At 42.6% G+C, this 19,146-nt stretch overlaps 1 protein-coding gene across 5 annotated transcripts in view; it reads left to right on the top strand.

Annotated features, from left to right (window-relative positions):
• LOC134575561 (oocyte zinc finger protein XlCOF7.1-like) overlaps nt 1-18,485 on the top strand; it is a 147,196-nt gene extending 128,711 nt beyond the window's left edge. For all 5 annotated transcript variants that reach the window (XM_063434861.1, XM_063434858.1, XM_063434859.1 and 2 more), the window contains one exon: nt 16,568-18,485. In XM_063434861.1, the coding sequence (XP_063290931.1) occupies nt 16,568-17,673 (1,106 nt within the window). In that variant the 3' untranslated portion in view covers nt 17,674-18,485. The remainder of the gene's footprint in view (nt 1-16,567) is intronic.
• Nucleotides 18,486-19,146: the final 661 nt, after the last annotated feature.

Raw genomic sequence — 19,146 nt, 5'->3', positions numbered from 1 at the left:
GGCCTCCGCAGGCGCTCCTTGGATGAGGATCTCTCTCGGAGTCTGATGTCAATGAGGGTGACAAATGATATCAGTTCCTCGAGATCTTTAGGTAATTCTCTGGCTGCAATCTCATTTTTAAACACATCGGAGAGACCTTGTGCAAAGGCAGCCACGAGAGTCTCGTTGTTCCAGCCACCCTCTGCTGCCATGGTACGGAATTCACTGGCATACTCGACAATAGTTTTTGTGCCCTGAGAATTAGACATGAGTAGTTCGGCAGTAGGGGTGGAGCGAGCTGGAATATCAAAAACCCTATTGAAGGATGCAACAAATTCAGGGTAATTGTAAATAATAGGCTTCTCTGCCTCCCAGAGAGGTTTTGCCCAAGCTAGGGCCTTTTCAGACAGCAAAGAAATCATGAAGTGAACTTTGTCACTGTCTGTAGGAAATGCCTGGGGCAGGGTTTCAAGGTATCCTTTAACCTGATTTATAAATTCTCTGCACTGTGCTGGGTCGCCCCCAAAATACTGAGGGAGCGGGACAGACCCAGTCATTTCTCTAGCCGCTACAGGTTTGGAGGCTACAACCGGTGCTAGAACAGGAAGTGAGGCAGAGGCGGCCGCAATCGCAGGCTGGACGGGTACTGGATCCAGATGGGCATACTGGTCCAAAAGGTGGTTCTGCTGGTCCCACCGGGTAAATAGGTTAGGTATAGGTGTCTTGCCTGTACCATCTGTATTCATGGCCCTTGCGTAATGTCAGGAACCAGGAACCAGACAGAGAAAGAAGTAGATGCAAACACACCTTTATTAATAAATAACTAATAAATAACAAAAGCAAAGTCCAGGAATCAAGCAGGGGTCAGTCACCAGAGCGGGTAGTCAGACAAGCCAGGATCAGGAGCACGGAGAGCAGCGGAGTCAGGAACAAGGCCGGAGTCAGGAACCAGGAGCAAACAGGAAACACAGGAACAAGGAGACTTCTGGGAAACAGGAAACCACGCAAGGGCAAGGAGGTTCTGGGCTTAGCTGCTTAAATAGGCAGAACTGATTAGCAGCAGGGTTGATTACTACTCACAGGTGAGTAACCGTGGCAACAAGCAGAAGCAGCTCATAGTAATTGCAGCTGAAAACTCAATCACTGAAACAGAAAGGGTTGCTGTTTAAAACAGCAAAGAAACCCTGACAATATGTTCCATTCCTTTTATTAATTTTGTAGCCCGCCTCTGCACTTTTTCTAGTGCCATAATATCCTTCTTTAGAACAGGTGCCCAAAATTGCACAGCATATTCAATATATGGTCTTACCAGTGATTTATAAAGAGGCACAATTATATTCTTGTCTCGAGAATGAATGCCCTCTTTCATACATGACAATACCTTACTGGCCTTGGCCACTGCTGATTGACATTGCACATTGTTGCATAGTTTGTTGTCTATAACAATTCCCAAGTCCTTTTCGTGTGTTGTTATCCCTAATTCGCTTCCATTAAGGGTATACGTTGCTTGTGTATTCTTATGCCGAAGTGCATAACTTTGCATTTTTCAACATTAAATTGTAGATTATGCTAGCGCAGTGTACCTATAATCTTAATTTTATTAAGGACAGGAGGCGAGTATTTTGCATAATCTTTCTTTACTAAAACTCCAGCAGGACCCCGTTTAACAATAAAGTTTAGTGAAAAAAACATTGCCATTGGGTATAAAAGGCCCTTCCTCTTGCATCATTTCCTCTTTCTTTGGTGCGTGATAATCATAAACATATCCTGCTATTACAATAAATAATGATAACGACGAAGAATCAGACTGTAAATTATCTAAATCCCGACTGGAAGATTGTCATAGAGTGCGAAGACGATCCCATGTATTGATCCATGAAGAAGAATCAAACTGAAAAGAAACAAAAGACGTGAAAGGGATTTGGAAATGAACTGTTTGTCCTCATTATTATTATTATTATTAGCATAATCAATATTACTGTTTATAAAACGCCAGTTTATTCCGTAGTACTTTACGTAAAAGAAATTTATCAGATGAGACAAGAATATTTTAACCGAAATAGGTAGCCATGATAGAGACATTAATATAGTCAAATTGTATGTATTAGGAAATCATAACAGATAGCAGTCGTAATTTCAAGATGTGATATGAAATAAACCACGTAATAAAGAGATAACCACACCCCCTGAATTCAAATCTTTTATTGAAGTACAACCCAAGGAATGATAATTAGGGAGGGAAAAAACAGGGTGGGAAAATACTCGCCTCCTGTCCTTAATAAAATTAAGATTATAGGTACACTGCGCTAGCATAATCTACAATTTTATAACAGGACAGGAGGCTTCATATTTTGCATTTTTAACGCTATTGAACAACACAGGATGTGTGAAGAGTCCAAAGAAGTAGAACACCCTGAATTTCTCTTCTCGTGACCCGGCCAATGAACATCGGCGAAGGAAGATGCGTCGTGGATGTCTAAGACGCATCCATGACCCGAATGACTGATAACCAATCGATCACCGCAACCATATGAGCAATGGTCAATGTGCCCACTCGGTAAGGTGGTGGCCATAACTGGTGTGAAAGGTATAGTATACAAAGGGAGAGAGAGAGACTGTCTCGATTGTGAGATTCCTCGAGGGTTAGTTGGAGTGAATATCCAAATCCCTAGGACAAACCCGTAGGAATAGAGAGAACCACAACTAAGACCCATAACCGAGTGTATTCCGATACTGGTTCTGGAGCGTATGACGCCTCGCAGCATACGAAAAGTCCTGTCGTGGAACATGAGCCGCCAAAGTCTCCGATGGTATCTTGTGGGTTGTCCGTTAAATGGGAGACAGTGGAAGGGCAGTGGATAGCCCAGAATGGAGTCAATAGGATCGGGAGCCCCTTCGATTCTGCTGTAGTGGCGAGGTGCGTGTCACCCAGATCTCCGTGATGCGATGGTGACCAAGGAGTCCCGTTGTCAGTTGTTGTCACGAAACCCAGTTCATAATATAGGTAATCTTCTGAGGGAACCCTAGTCTTAGGGTAACCTTGTGTATAATTTAGAAATGGTAAATGTCCTCCGATATTATTAGAGTCCGATACCAGACTCCGTCTAGGTGTTTTGTGTAGTCGGTTGCCGAGATATTGTCCAAATGTAGGAGAATACAACTATCGGATCTGTCCCAGGCTAGCTGTAGGTTGTCGGTAATCTCGACGCCGGCCGTCTCTTCTCCAGATCATGGTTCTCTGGTAGGGGTATGTGCAGCGAGCCTTCCAGCCCTAGAGACTGATTGTCGATTACGTGTGTAGTAAGCAACGTCTTGTAGTCCAGATAGGTGAGGTAGTGGATTCCCTTGTGGCAAAGCGCGCCATGACCGGTTATAAAAGTCATGTCTTGAGTTAACCAATTACAGTTATTCTGCAAGTTTTTAGTATCAATCATTTGCACATCTATTGCCATGGGTTTTATATAATCACTGAATTTTTTTGTTTTGTTTTTTAAATATTTTATTAATGACACTGAGGTGAGTATAATATCATTCACTTTCTGTATTTCCTTCAGCAGCAAAGACAGAATGTAGAAAAAGAATAAAAAATAATTAAAATGTAAAGTAGTGGGGGGCAGGGGAGGGCTGGAATCCTTAGGCCTGGGGGGCAAATCCAGTCAGCTCACTATCCATGCAAACCTTTTCCTGGTTTTATAACGGATATTGATGTTATGCTAATCAGTAGCTCTTTTCCATACCCAATCTGCGGTGCCATTACGCACCTTAATGATAGACATGTGAATTGATTCGTTTGGTCCCGTCGATGAAAAAACAAAATGGACAAATGGGTCCCTGGTGTGACTATCCTGGACGGGTATGTGTCCGTCCAATCCTAATGATTGAACCCACCTAGGTGTGGGGAAGCTGTAGGATGGTGCCAGAATGCTAGTCTCCCGACTACTGTGAGCATAAAATTATCCTCGAGTTAATCAGTGACGTCTGGAGTGAATGCCCAGCGCTTCTTGGAAATAAGTAAGTTTCCTCATATGTGAGATTTGTGGTCCTCCAGTACCTGTAGAGGGGTGGTACTGGAAGATGTGGACTTTGACCCCCAATGGTCGACCAGATATCCAGATTAAGCATTAGTTCATGGAGCTAAGTTACCCTACTGGGTCATTCAGCCCAGGAGTATAGAGGAATCCTATGTCCTATCCTTCGGCCAACCAGAGTATTCTAGCCTCCCTACTCGAGTAGCTTCCTTATTTCATAACAAGGTAGACCGCTGCCCATGGTTACACCATGAGAGCGTTGAAACCGGAGAAATGTAAGCTGTTTCTCAGTAATGTTCTGTTGTTGGGGTGAAGTGAGTGAGGGCATGCGACCTGGAGTCGAACACACAGTCTCCTTGTCCTAGGTTTTGTGGCTACAATTGTATGGATCGTGGATGAAGGCCTGGCAACCCCCATTTCGTCGATCTCTGTGTGTTGTCTGACCGTGCAGCGGTCAAATCCGTGGAGTCTCCGGAGATTTCCTTAATATGTTGTTTGGATAACTTTCCGGCACATCGAGGTTCTGTTCCCAGGCTTGATGTAATTATTTGGAGGGTCCGTGATGGAATACTTGCACTTGACCTTTGTATATTGGTGCTTGGCCCCGTGCCTAGTAGCTCATGAATTCATAGGCAGATGGGGTACCATGGTTCACAGTCTCTGCAAGACCCTGACCCAGCCTATTGGGGATTGTTGTCTGCATTGAGGTTGCCACTGCAATTAACCTAGGCTGAAAGTCTTGAGTGAGAGGTCGTCTGTTGACCTTTCCGTCTGTTGAGTGTATATATATCTATATATATGGACTAGGTACATGTGTAAATGTGTTAGGACACCTAGAGCACCTCCGGCCATAGTTCCATGTGGAATGCGCATCTGCGAGTGGGGGAATAACCCCAGTAGTAAAGGGGTTCATCCCAATAATAAAGTGCACAGAAGTCCGCAGACGAGTGTTGGAGCCTGATTACTGCAAAATGTTTCCCCTTCCTCAGTGAGGAGTATGTGGATCACCCTAGTCGTATTGTGGGTACCATGCATAGAGTCATATATACATATGATATAGCAGGGGGTGAGCCTGCGTGCACTGCGACTCTTAATGATATAGCAGGGGATGAGCCTGCTTGCACTGTGACTCTTAATGATATAGCAGGGCATGAGCCTGCTTGTACTGTGACTCTTAATTGTATAGCAGGGGATGAGCCTGCTTGCACTGTGACTCTTAATTGTATAGCAGGGGATGAGCCTGCTTGCACTGTGACTCTTAATGATGTAGTAGGGGATGAGCCTGCTTGCACTGTGACTCTTAATGATTTAGCAGGGGATGAGCCTGCTTGTACTGTGACTCTTAATTGTATAGCAGGGGATGAGCCTGCTTGCACTGTGACACTTGAGCCTGTGGGGGTCGCCTCCTATAAAGGGGTCACCCCAATAAAAAAGTGCACAGTAATCCATTGGTGAATGCACATCTTTAAGTGTGGGGGTCACCCCAGTAGTAAGGGGGGTCGCCCCAATAATAAAGTGCACAGAAAATAACGTTTGGATAGTTTTATTCTGGGGACTTCTCTAAGGAAGTCAGTGTCTTCCGTATCAGTGGCCGTTGCGGTGTCGGTGTCTGTTTTGGGGATCTGCACCAGTGGCAATAGCCTTCTCCACTGAGGCAGCCACCGCCGAATTTATCATTGACTGGAAGTCAGATGGTGGTGATTGTGGTGAGTCACTCAACATGAAGTAGTGGAGTATTCCTCTCTGTGAAAGACAGGTACTGAAGTACGTGAGTACGTGAGGTACTGAAGTACGTGAGTAGTAGTACAGTCGGCTTCCACTAATGACTGGGGGTCACCCAGTGTTATCTGACCCGAGACCCTCAGGTCGCAAGGGGTTGAGTGGCCTGAAGAGGGGGTCACCCTCTGTGCGACCGGGATGAGCGGTCGTATAAGTGGGCCGCACCCGTCAAGGGTGGAGGGCCTGTTTGGTTTGGGGTTCACCCAACAATATATGAATTGTGGAGCCTGAACATTTGCAATTTCCTCACTCCTTGGTAAGGAGGTGCGTGGATCACCCCATTGGGTAATTGACCACAGGGGGGAGTGCCTGGGTGGTACAAGCACTCCCCCCTTCCAATCTGCAGGGGGATCATTGTGCCAGTTACATGTGTCAGCCAATAGGCTGACACATGTAACACTGATCGCAGTGACAGGCTGTCACTGCGATCAGAGTGCTTTGAGATCGCAGTGACAGCCTGTCACTGCGATCAGACTTAGCAGATCGCGGTCACTGACCCCAGGGGGACTGCCTGGGGGGCCAGGTAAGTCCCCCGACCGCGATCTGCACAAGGGGAAAGCCGCCGGCCGCATGTGTCAGCCGATTTGAAATCGGCTGACACATGTTGAATACTGGTCGCAGTGACAGCCTGTCACTGCGATCAGAGACTGCAGATCGCGGTCACCGGCCACAGGGGGGGTTGCCCGGGGGGCCAGGCATCCCCCCCGACCGCGATCTGCAGCGGGAGAATACCGCCGGCCACGTGGGCGGCAATAAAAGCGAGGACGTACTATTACGCCCGCCGGCGTTTAGAGCCGGTTTCTGCGTGGCGTAATAGTACGTCCTCCGGACTTAAAGGGTTAAGTACTCGCGGATGGATACCGTCAGGCCCTGGTGCTTTGTTTATATTAACTTTCTTTAGTTGCTGCAGCACCTTGTCTTGAGTTAACCAATTACAGTTATTCTGCAAGTTTTTAGTATCAATCATTTGCACATCTATTGCCATGGGTTTTATATAATCACTGAATTTTTTTGTTTTGTTTTTTAAATATTTTATTAATGACACTGAGGTGAGTATAATATCATTCACTTTCTGTATTTCCTTCAGCAGCAAAGACAGAATGTAGAAAAAGAATAAAAAATAATTAAAATGTAAAGTAGTGGGGGGCAGGGGAGGGCTGGAATCCTTAGGCCTGGGGGGCAAATCCAGTCAGCTCACTATCCATGCAAACCTTTTCCTGGTTTTATAACGGATATTGATGTTATGCTAATCAGTAGCTCTTTTCCATACCCAATCTGCGGTGCCATTACGCAGCGGCACTCTGACCTTTCTGAAACTTAGTTTCAGAAGCTGGTTCCTGCTGGGGGACCTGAAGATCTAGGATTAGATTAAATTGATATGGTAAACAGTGTTCCTTTAAAAATAACCAATAGGTCTACATCTCACATAATCAAAAAATTAAATACATTGTTTTATTTTTATTTTTATTTTGCATGGGATGATGAGAGGGTCCAAAGTCTGCCTGTCAGGTACCAGAGCCTCAGCCCAGTGTCCAGGATGAAGTGGAGGGATCACTTGTCTTCCAAGTTGTCCTTTCTGCTCCAATCTTGTTTTCTTTGCCTTTTTTCTTACACTGTCTTCTCCTCGTTGACTCCTTCTGCACTCCCCTCCTTTCCTTTTGCTCTCCTACTGCTTTGCTCTTCCCTCCTTTTCTTTCTCTCCTACTGCTCTGCTTTCCCCTCCTTTCTTTTTGCTCTCCTTCTGCTTCCCCCTCTTTTCATTTTGCTCTCCTTGAGCTTTTTCCCTGTTACCTTTTGCTTTCCCCTTCTTTCCTTTTGCTCTCCTGCTTTTCCCTCCTTTCCTTTTACTCTCCTGCTTTTCCCTCCTTTCCCTTTGCTCTCCTGCTTTTCCCTCCTTTCCTTTTGCTCTCCTGCTTTCCCCTCCTTTCCCTTTGCTCTCCTTCTGCTTTTCCCTCCTTTCCTTTTGCTCTCCTTCTGCTTCCCCCTCCCCTCCTTTTGCTCTCCTTCTGCTTCCCCCTTCATTCCTTTTGCTGTTCCCTCCTTTCCTTTTTTTCTCTCTTCTGCTCTGCTCTCCTTTTGCTCTGCTCTCCTCTGTTTTTGCTCTCTTTCTGCTCTGGTCTCCTTTACTTTTATTTTCCTTTTGCTCTGCTCTGGTCTCCTTTCCTTCTACTCTCCTTTTGCTCTGCTCTGGTCTCCTCTCCTTTTGCTCTGCTCTCCTCTCCTTTTGCTCTGCTCTTCTTTTCTTCTCCTTTCCTTTTCTTCTCCTTTCATTTTCTTCTCCTTTCCTTCTGCTCTCCTTTTCTTTACTTCAGCTAGTCTACTTCTCTCTTTTTCTTCTTTTCTCCTTCTTCTGGGCACCGCAGGGAGGGGTTGCGTTGCGGTGTCACGTCATCGGTGTTACAGTATGCTCTGCAATTAGCTGGCAAACGGCACTATCCGCGTAGCGACAAGACGCGGATTGGCAGATTGCCAGAAGGTTTAGCATGCAGGAGGAGGGGACTGCAGCATGGATGGAACCCATGTGAGGGGTTTCATGTTGTATTAGTAGCGCAGTGGCATGGAAGGCTTACATTATATTTTTGTACTGGGAAAGACTGCCGGCAGTAAGTTAATATTGGTGAAGCACTGCAGCTTTACATTACTAAATTTAGGTGGCTGCAAGGCCCCTTTTAACGCGACGGCTGCCTAAATCGCCTAATTAGAGAGCCGCCTCTGGCCAAAAGATCCTGTCTCTGCCTCTGTGGCAGGCAAGCATCATTTAGGGCGGCCTCAGTGCTATCTTAACAGCTTTATGGGCCCCCAGGCAAAGCAGTCCACTTGAGCCCTGCCTACACAACAACTCACAGCAATAAAATTTTTACTTATCGATAAAGTTAAGCTTATCTATATTGGTGCCTCCAACAAATGCAATACCCACACACCGACTGCTAAATACATGCACAGTCCGCTGAATACTCACAAGCACACACAGAGACTGCTGAATACACACAGACTGCAATGAGGGTGGAGTCTTTGTGTGTAGGGGTGCTGTGTGTGGGGTGATGTGTACGAGGGTTGATGTGTGTGTTGTGTACGAGGGGTGCTGTGTGTGTGGAAGGTGCTGTAAGTGAGGGGTGTGTGAGGTGCTGTGGATGGTGTTTGTGTGTTGCATGTGGGGGGTGCCTGGAGCAAATGTTTTCTTGGTTTTTTTTTATTCTAAATGTACGTAAAAATAAATCTGCATGCCCTGGTGGTCCAGTGGTGCTCTATATAGCCTGCAGCTTCTCTGGATGCAGGAGGTCTTCACTCCTCCCGAGCTGAGCGCTAATGCATCGCACCACACAGCATGCTCACTGGATGAGCGATCTGCCTCTGGGTCCTCCCGCCCTCTCTCTCCCCTCTCTGGAAGGGCCTTTGGGCCAGTGAGAGTGATCTTTGAAATTCCCACTGGCCCGAGAGGGCCCACGGCAAGAGAGCTGGGCCGGCAGGGGAGATCAACTGCCCTGCATCCCCATGCTAAAAGATGGCCCCGGGTGGCAATTTCCTCCCTGCCCGCCCCTAGTGTGGGGAGAAAGGAATGTATGGCTACAAGTGTTAGGCTTGATCTAAAGTGGTACACTTTTGGGAACAAATCCGAGGTATTTTGAAGAAAGTTCTAGATGTGTGGTCCTTTTTTATTATCTAATTCTCTCCCTCTCCCAATCAGAAATTATTCAATAAAATTACGCTTGCAGATAAAGGAGCTTTGGCTCAATGCTGGTTGGAGGATACTGTACCCCTAGAAGATATAGTCCTTCTTAAGATGAAAGATAATTACGTCATGGATAGCTTAGTGACTCGTGCAAATCACAATGGCATAATTTCATATGGTTTAGCAGTCACAGAAAAATAACTTTGGTAATTGAGCCTTTTTCCTCATGTTTGATAGCTCTTTATCTTGCTGTGTGGAAGCGGGGTGAATCCTTTTCCTCTCTCCATGTTGTTTATCCTATTTATTCATTCATTTATTTATTTATTACCTCTGTTTGATGGGTGCTTTGCCCACGTGTTTTATTAAAGAATATAATACTTATGTACTGGTGCTTGGCTGTTGTCATATATAACAAATTATTGAAGGTATAAGATTTGCATTTTACTTGTAATTGAGTTTTTGTACCATTGTCTACAAAAAAATATATATATATATATATAAAATATAAAAAGTACAAAATCCCCTGCACTCACACTTTAACTCCTTCACTGCCTGGTGCATAAGCCTGAGTTCCAAAGAGACAGATCCAATATAGAATGACTTCTCACCGATCTTTTAAAATGTAGATTCTTTATTAGATAAAGTTTTTAAAATAACGACCAACGTTTCAGTCCCTGCTCGGGACCTTCCTCAGGGTCAAATAACAGGACAACCAACCCATGGTTGTCATGTTATTTGACCCTGAGGAATGTCCCGAACGGGGGACTGAAATGTTGGTCGTTTTTTTAAAAACTTTATCTATTAAAGAATCTACATTTTAAGAGATCGGTGAGCAGCCATTCTATATTGGATCTATATATATTAAAAAAGTTACTTGCACACTATTCCAAATACCTTCTGGAGAAAATGAGCGAGCATCATTGTCCATTGCATGAACAATCTGACAATTTCTTGCTGGTAATTAAGCAAAAAAAGCATAACCAGTTTGACTTAAAGTTGTTTCAAAGTTTGGCATAATCTGATCAATACTTAGATGACAGTGGACAAGATTGACATCACACAAGGCCATGTATTTATGTCTAGGATGCCTAAAAAAAGAAATACCTTTAAGCAGAAGACAGACAAAAGGATGACATCCAACTGGGTACAAACACTTATGTCTGGCAAAAATTGCAGCCCTATGTTGGTTATAAGGCACAGCCTGAATCAAAAAGTGAGATCAAAGTAAAAAATCTAATCTAAAAGAACCGATAAATTATAACTGTCCACACAAACAAGTCCATACATTCCAAGCAGTGAGATATCATCTTATTCCTAGTGCCAATGCGACTGCAAGAAGCTAAAAAGTTGTCCAGAGTTCCGTTATATCAACCAAACCAGCAATCCTAGGAGGCCATGACAGATCAATACATGAAGGTCCCTTTCCAGATCCAAGAGGAGAGTGTTGAAGGATGGAAGCAATCAAGGAAAACATTATAAAAAAAAAAAAAAGAGTAAACCACAGCTGAAACAGGCAAAAGGGGATCTTTAATACAAGAGCTAAGCTATGACACCTTAGTTAAGTTATGTGATAGTAGAACAAATTACAGAAAAGCATAATGTCTGTCCAAAAACCATCTTGTAAAACAGTCTTTACTGCTAAGATTTATAGATCTCCATCTAAAAAAATCTGGGGAGCCATGCATTTAAAGGAGATGCAAAGGCCCCAAAGATCGACAATCTTAAAAAATACTGAGCCTTTAAGCCACCAATCTCCGCGGTCCCTGAGGTGTTTGGGATTCTAATCTGCTGTTGTGTTGGACAGTCCTGGTACATGTTCCACTATGACTGAATTGCTGTTTTGAAGGCAGTAGTGCAAATTATCTAGAACTAGATTTATGAAAACCTTGGATTGCAGAGACATTCTCCATCTTCAACAATATGAAACATTGTGATCCCTTGAGGGAAAGACTGCAAATGGCACAGGACCTGGCTGATGGTTCTAGTCAATTGATGTGAAAAGATTACTCCTTGTCGGACCACACACCGCCTGTAGAAACGTTCCTGCATTGTACTTCCCAACTGTAAGTGCTCTCGTCTGACTGTTTGACCAGGTCTGAAACCACCCTGAATATAACTGTGTTGTTTGTCTGCCGTGTGATGGAGCAACGAGTGTAGCTTATCCTTAGGTTCCACATCTAACGTGAATTGTTCTTCATAAGAAAGGACATCTTTTAAGTATGATTTTTTTTTTCAGCTCAATATTGGATTGGACCAGGAAAATGGCATGGATGATAGCTGCCAGTAATTCAATCATTTGGGCCAGGTGTTTGAGAGTGAGATGATCATGGGACAGTACGTGTCTAATCTCCTTTTTGATAGTTTGGTTTGCTTGAAGGTAAGTGCATGGTCTGTGATGAGATGAGAATTAATGAGAGCCTTATCGACTTCTCCCAATTTATGAGGAAACCCAGGTTCTGTAACAGATGCAGGGTTCAGGAGAATTGGATTTGAAAAAGCTGAACACTTTGGGACTTAATCAGAATGTCATCTGAATATGTGATGAGATTGATCAGCTAACTATATCAACCTCCCTTGTTGGAAATCAGAAAAAAAAATAACACTGGGTTATGCCAAATCGCTTCATTGTTTGTCAGATATAAAATCTCCTCGGCAATGGGGCCACTGTCCTGTTGGGAACAAGCAAGGGATATAACGCTGGATTGGGAAAAGAGCAGGGTTAACCTTTGTGCAGGGAAAGAGTCTTAATTATGTCTCAAGCTTTATGTACTGCAACCGGACAGACTGCTCCTTGCTTTTCCAGCCCTTTCAAAATGCTTGGGCAAAAACAGTTTTTGCATATTACTCTGTGCTTTGTCCAAGGCAGTAAAGTTCTAGGTCTTTTACAAATGAATACCTGAAAACCATACTTTCTTCAGAGGCCTGGTTCTTTGAAAATTCTAGCCCCTCTCTAGCTTTCCAATTTGGCTTGCCTCACATTATCAAGAATGTGATATTTTGCCCTGAGCTTATTGCATCTTGTTTGAATACACAGAGCCAGGTATTGAGAGAGATGCTCTCATGGTGACCATTCTGCAAAATGCTGATGGCGTTTTTCATCTGGATCAATGAGGGGTTCCCCCTGAGAAACCCTGGCTAGGGATGGGTTTGTCACAGAGGTTATTTCCTCAAAAGGTGGTTTAAGGTTCACTAGAGAGAGCCTCTAAAGCATGGGTAGGCAATCTTTGTCACTCCAGATGTTGTGGACTACATCTCCATTGATGCTTTGCCAGAATTGTGGCTGTAAGAGCATAATGGGAGATGTAGTCCACAACATTCGGCTCTAAAGCCGTTAAGAGGGTCTATGTAAGACTCTTCAAAACGCCATCTAATTGTTACTAATCTCAGAATCAGACATATCGGTGCTTTAGCTCTCTTCCATCATCTAGCTGATTCTGCCCAACTAGGGTTTATCTTGCTCGTTGCTGCCTGCCATATTTGACAGATATAGCATTGTCCACTGTTCTAGAAGCATGTTTAGATTTGGCTACAGCCTTACTTACACCAGTAAGTTTAGGCTTGGGATAAATAGGAGGGACAACCACATGGGTGGCAGGCTAGGTGTGCCTGGAATAGTACATGTATAATAAAATCAGAAATGAAGGTGGGCATGGCATCCATGGCAGAGGGCCTGTGTTTTCTGCTTGTGGCTGAATGTTTGGCAAATACAAGGAATACCCACCTGTTGTTGTATATACTTAACTGCATACTAATAACACTAGAGCGCCATAAGCTCTAGTAAATGTGAGCGAACTTTCATGAGTGCATTTTTCACTGTCCCTTTGCATATTACAATCTGCACTATTATTTCTATTTTTATATTTCTATATACGCCTGTGGGCCTTGCCCCATTTCACTGGAATTCTGAATACAAGAATAATGTGGACTTTATAAGTTGGACTATTATCCCTTTTGTATGGTGTTTTGCGCAACCTGTGTTTTTTGTTTTTTTCCCTCTATTGTGTTTGGTTATACCTTGGTGAGGATAAGGGAGTTCCTAGTCTTCACAAGTGTTGACTGCCTTTTTCAAATCCTTTGTGGTTAACATAGCGCTTATCCATAATTTTATATATCTATGTAAAGCCCAAACAAAGGCCTCGGATGATCACTTGATGGGAAAGTTGAGTGGTACTTCACATGAAAAGCAAAAGAGACAGCACTAGAAAGGACAACCTCAAGTGCGATATGAAAAGGGGCGGGGGAAACTCTGCAATGTGAGGCGTAAAAAGAAAAATAAGGCACAAATAAATATAATAAAAATAACTTTAAAATATGCAAATTCAGTATCCAATAACACAAAGCAGGTATTCACACAGTATTAAGGGTTCTAAATACTTTTAGCAATGAAAGAGGAGGAGGGTGGACTACATCAGACATTTATACCCTTTCGTCTTATGTGATTTGTTGTTGTATTACAATGCTACATGGTGTTTTAACTATTTCATGTTCTTTTTCTACATTCTGTTTTAGGGAAATGAAGAGAGAAGTCTTTGATAATATCACAGTGTACTTTATTAAGCCTATAGAAATGAGAAAATACCAGTTTGCAATCTCTTGAGGTATACTTCATACCATTCATGAGAAAAAGCAACAACATACCTTTGTAGAGTTAAACAAGCTTTAACTCCTTCAGATCATTAGGATGGGTCATTACATTGCTTGGCTTAAACACCATTGGAGATTATGATGACTTGTAGCTGAGATGACAAAATAAATGTCCTTTTATTGGAATTTATATAGTTCAATTCTTCTTAATTTCTCATCATACTGCACTTAAACGCCCATTAGAAGCATCCACAACTACACTAATATACACATTGACTCTGTGTCTCCCAGTATATACCCATTGTTTTTCTTTCTTTTCTTTTTTTTTTTTTTAAAACTCTTGTTATATGCTCCAGTCCTCCCACCCCACCACCTGCTCCCTAGATCCAATTCCCTCGCATCTCATCCGTACTCTGTCTTCTTCTCTTTCTCCACCTCTCACTAAAATTCTCGATCTCTCTCTCCCTGTATATTTCCATTGCCCTTCAAACATGCAACTGTAACCCCAATTCTAAAGAAGCCCAATCTTGACCCTAACTCCCCATCCAACTATCGTCTGTGTGTGTGTGTGTGACTGCATGCCTGTAACTGTGTGTGTGTCTGTCTGCCTGTAACTGTGTGTGTGTGTCTGTCTGCCTGTAACTGTGTGTGTGTGTGTGTGTCTGTGTGTGTGACTGCATGCCTGTAACTGTGTGTGTGTAAGACTGTCTGCCTGTAACTGTGTGTGTGTGACTGCATGCCTGTAACTGTGTGTGTGCGACTGTCTACCTGTAACTGTGTGTGTGTGTGTGTGTGTGACTGTCTGCCTGTAACTGTGTGTGTGTGTGTGACTGTCTGCCTGTAACTGTGTGTGTGTGTGTGACTGTCTGCCTTTAACTGTGTGTGTGTGTGTGTGTGACTGTCTGCCTTTAACTGTGTGTGTGTGTGTGTGTGACTGTCTGCCTTTAACTGTGTGCGTGTGTGTGACTGCATGCCTGTAACTGTGTGTGTGTGTGACTATCTGCCTGTAACTGTGTGTGTGTGTGTGTGACTGCATGCCTGTAACTGTGTGTGTGTGTGTGTGTGGGACTGTCTGCCTGTAACTGTATGTGTGTGTCTGTCTGCCTGTAACTGTGTATGTGTGTGTGTGTGTGTCTGTCTGACTGTAACTGTGTGTGTGCCTGACTGTAACTGTGTGTGTGTGTGTGTGTGTGTGTGTGACTGCATGCCTGTAACTGTGTGTGTGTGTGACTGCATGCCTGTAACTGTGTGTGTGTGCCTGCCTGTGACTGTGTGATGTTGCCTGTAACTGTGTGTGTGACTGTAACTGTGTATGTGTGTGTGTGACTCTCTGCCTGTGACTGTGTGTTTATGTGTGACTGTATATGTGACTGTCTGCCAATAACTATGTGTGTGACTGCCTGACTATGACTATGTGTGACTACCTGTAACTGTGTGTGTGACTCTCTGCCTGTGACTGTGTGTTTATGTGTGACTGTATATGTGACTGTCTGCCAATAACTATGTGTGTGACTGCCTGACTATGACTATGTGTGACTACCTGTAACTGTGTGTGTGACTGTCTGCATGTGACTATGTATGTGTGACTGTCTGCCTGTGACTGTTTGATGTTGCCTGTAACCGTGTGTGACTATTTGTCTGTGACTGTGTGCATGTGACTGTCTGCTGCTGCCTTTTACTGTGTGTGACTGTCTGCCTCTGAGCGTGTGTGTGTGAATGCATATGTGATTGTCTGCCTGTAACTGTGGGCATGACTGTCTGCCTGTAAATGTGTGTGTGGGGCTGCAGGGATTTTGTAGAAGGGGGCAGGGGTTTTGTATTGGGACAGGAGTCTTTAGAAGGGGATTTGTAGATGGGGGTTGCAGGGGTTTTGTAGACGGGGGGCAGTACAGGATTTGTAGATGGGGCGGGACAGGTGTTTTGTAGGAGGGGCTGGGGCACACAAGGGTTTTGTAGAAGGGGGCTGACAGCGGTTTTGCAAAGTTTCCAAATGTGTTCAATACATAAAAAAAGGAAAACATTGTTACAGGTTTGTTTGGGGGTTTTTTTTTTGGGGGGGGGGGGGGGAGGGGGTGCCAAGCCCAGGATCCGCCCCGGGTGCCAAATGCTCTAGGTACACCCCTGCGTCCACCCATTGTAAAGCGCTGCGGAATTTGACGGCGCTATATAAATATCATAATGATAATAATATAGGTGATGTGATTTACCATATTGTCACATTGTATGCTATATTATTGAGGAACAAAATCTGTACATATTTGATACCTTTTTTATAGCTCAAGATTTTTGTAATTGTGTTTTTCTAATTACACCATGTACTTTTTTATAAAATATTATTCTATAAAATAATAAAAAACAAATGAAAACTGTAAATGCTTTAAAAAAAAGTATGGTTTTGAAAAGATAAATACTATTAATGATTATTGATTAGATTCTCTGCCTGCTAATGATCATATGATTTTATTTGTTGTTAGTTGGTTTCCAGTCTATGTATTGAAACATTAATCGGTCTGTCTATTTCCTGTAGAACGAACAATGACCTGTAGGGGATCAGAAGAACTGCACACTCCTGCTCCTTCCGCATATACGGATACAGTTCTTGAACCTGTTAAAGAAACCATGTGCATAAAACAGAGTGACTCAAAAAGCGAGCAGGTCAGAAATGTGGCAGAGGAATCTACTTTATCTCAAGAAAGATATCTCACAGACACCAACGTTTATACGGACACAGAATATTCACACGTGAATTATAGAACTGTTTATATTAAAGAGGAATCAGACTCTAATGAAGACCTAGATCTCAATGAAATGAACTTTCCTAATCCCATAGGACATACACAGACACACTATACATCTTGCCCCAACACATATATACCCACAGAACATACAACTCTACATACTACGCAAAAACTGTCGCATGAAGGTCTCACAGATGTTCATATATACACACCAAGAGAAAATACACAGACAAACTATGTGTCTTCTCATGTTAATTTAACCTTCACTAAAGAAGAAAATTGTGAAAACCACATTTGCACACAAACAGAATGTTCAAATACTGATGATTATTATTACACAGAACAAGTCAAAGGAAACAACAGCATTACACAAAACACGAGCAAGCATTTCTCGGAAATCATATGCAATGAATGTGGCAAAATATTTACTACAGTGTCTGCTTTTTTATCTCACCAGCAAACACACACTACTCAGAGGATGTACAATTGCTCAGAGTGTCATCAATATTTTATTAGCAAGTCAGATCTTGCTAAACATCGGCTAGTTCATAAAGAAAAAAAACTTACCTGTTCAGTTTGTGGGAAGCACTTTTCTTACAAATCTTATCTTGTTATCCATCAGCGTATCCACACAGGAGAAAAGCCTTTCTCCTGCTCGGTGTGTGGGAAGTGTTTTACATGTAGCTCCCATCTTGTTACCCATCAGAGGATTCACACAGGAGAAAAACCATTTTCTTGCCCCATATGTGGGAAGTGTTTTAGCCGTAGATCAGACCTTGTTAAGCATAACCGAATACATACTGGAGAAAAACCATTTTCGTGTTCTGAATGTGGGAAATGTTTTACTCGGAGCTCCCATCTTATTTCACATCTCAGGATTCACACTGTGCAGTAACCATTGTAAACGTAATTAGGCATTGGAAAAGTCATACAAGTGATTATCTGAAGAAAAAAAAAATAAGCAGTAAATTTGTACTTTTGTATTTTTCATGATAAGTTAAAGGGACACAATGAAGTTGTTATGGTGAGAGGAGGTCCCGGGCACAGGCTTATCTAAATTGATAAAACTGTCAGGCCTACCAGGCTCAATCAGTCTGCCCCAGCACTTCCACTCAATATCTGAGACTTCAGTCAGAAAGCCTGAAACTGGATGTAGCTGAAGAACTTAACCGTTTTAAAATGGGGAGCTACTGCTAGCATAAGCTGGCACTTTCAATGTTTTCTTTTTAATACGTTTGCAAAGCTTTCAAAAATTTGTTTGTTATTATGGGGTATTGAGTGTAGTTTGATATGAAAAAATGTAAACAACAATTGAATACTTTCTGAATGGCACTGTATGTGCTAAGTATATGTATCATAAATTTAGTTTAGGTAGCTGCAGGTTTTTTTTTATTCAATATGCCATTTGCTTAAAGAAACACTCCAAGTAATTATGATGCCAGGAGTGCCCTAGCAGTGTAAGTAGTCAAACTATTTTATGATGGCTTGTGTACCGTCTTAGTTAATTCTGAATTTACTTTTAAGGTTAATCGTCACATTTATAAAATTAAGCTTCTATTGCTTTAAATAATGGTTTAATTATATTTCTTGATATATCAAAGCTGTATCAATAACTGCATACTTCAATCTGCATTCACACATACTATACTTGCTTTTTTCCCTGAGGGTAGCATGTACAGGGAGTAATAAAACTTGGTGTACGCCTTGTGTCGGGCTCTTGCGGCTGTTATTGTATCGTTTTCACTGTATTTACGTGTTTTCAATGTTCTGATTAAACCATGTTTCCCTGTGGGTATATGTCCTTCCATTTGGTCCAAAGTTTCCTATGAAGTTAAATTTTACTTGCATTTTTCTAAAAGCCTTCCTCCATTTGGAGCTGGTAATTAATCTGTGAGGCAATTTCTGGTCTTGTTATTACTTTGGCTATTTTTCAGTTTCTGACTATTATAATTTTAGTTGCAAGTAAAATATGAGATTGTAAAATGTTAATTTCAATATTACAATTTGGAAAAATCTAAGTGGAAGAAAAAAGTTTTGGGGAGATATTGCTTGTGTCCGTATTCCCAAGTCAATACGTATATAAGACATTTTACTTATTTCATTTAGACTTGTACACTCCCACAACATATGGAATAATGTTCCTATATTTCTTGAACATCTCCAACAAACTGAGTAATTGTGCCTGAAATCTTTAATTCTATGTGGGGTAAGATACCATCTGTATGTAATCTTGAAAAGGTTTTATGTAAGGTTAAACTATGATACACTTGTTTGATAGTTTGGAAAGCCCTGCCCCATTTTCTCTAATGAAAAATATATCCCCATATCACTTTCCCACTTACTTATAGACTGGGGTTTCCCTGAGACC

Source organism: Pelobates fuscus, chromosome 10 (genome assembly GCF_036172605.1).
Source record: "Pelobates fuscus isolate aPelFus1 chromosome 10, aPelFus1.pri, whole genome shotgun sequence".
In the NCBI taxonomy this organism is placed as follows: Eukaryota; Metazoa; Chordata; class Amphibia; order Anura; family Pelobatidae; genus Pelobates; species Pelobates fuscus.
This window is presented reverse-complemented; position numbering and strand designations above follow the sequence as displayed.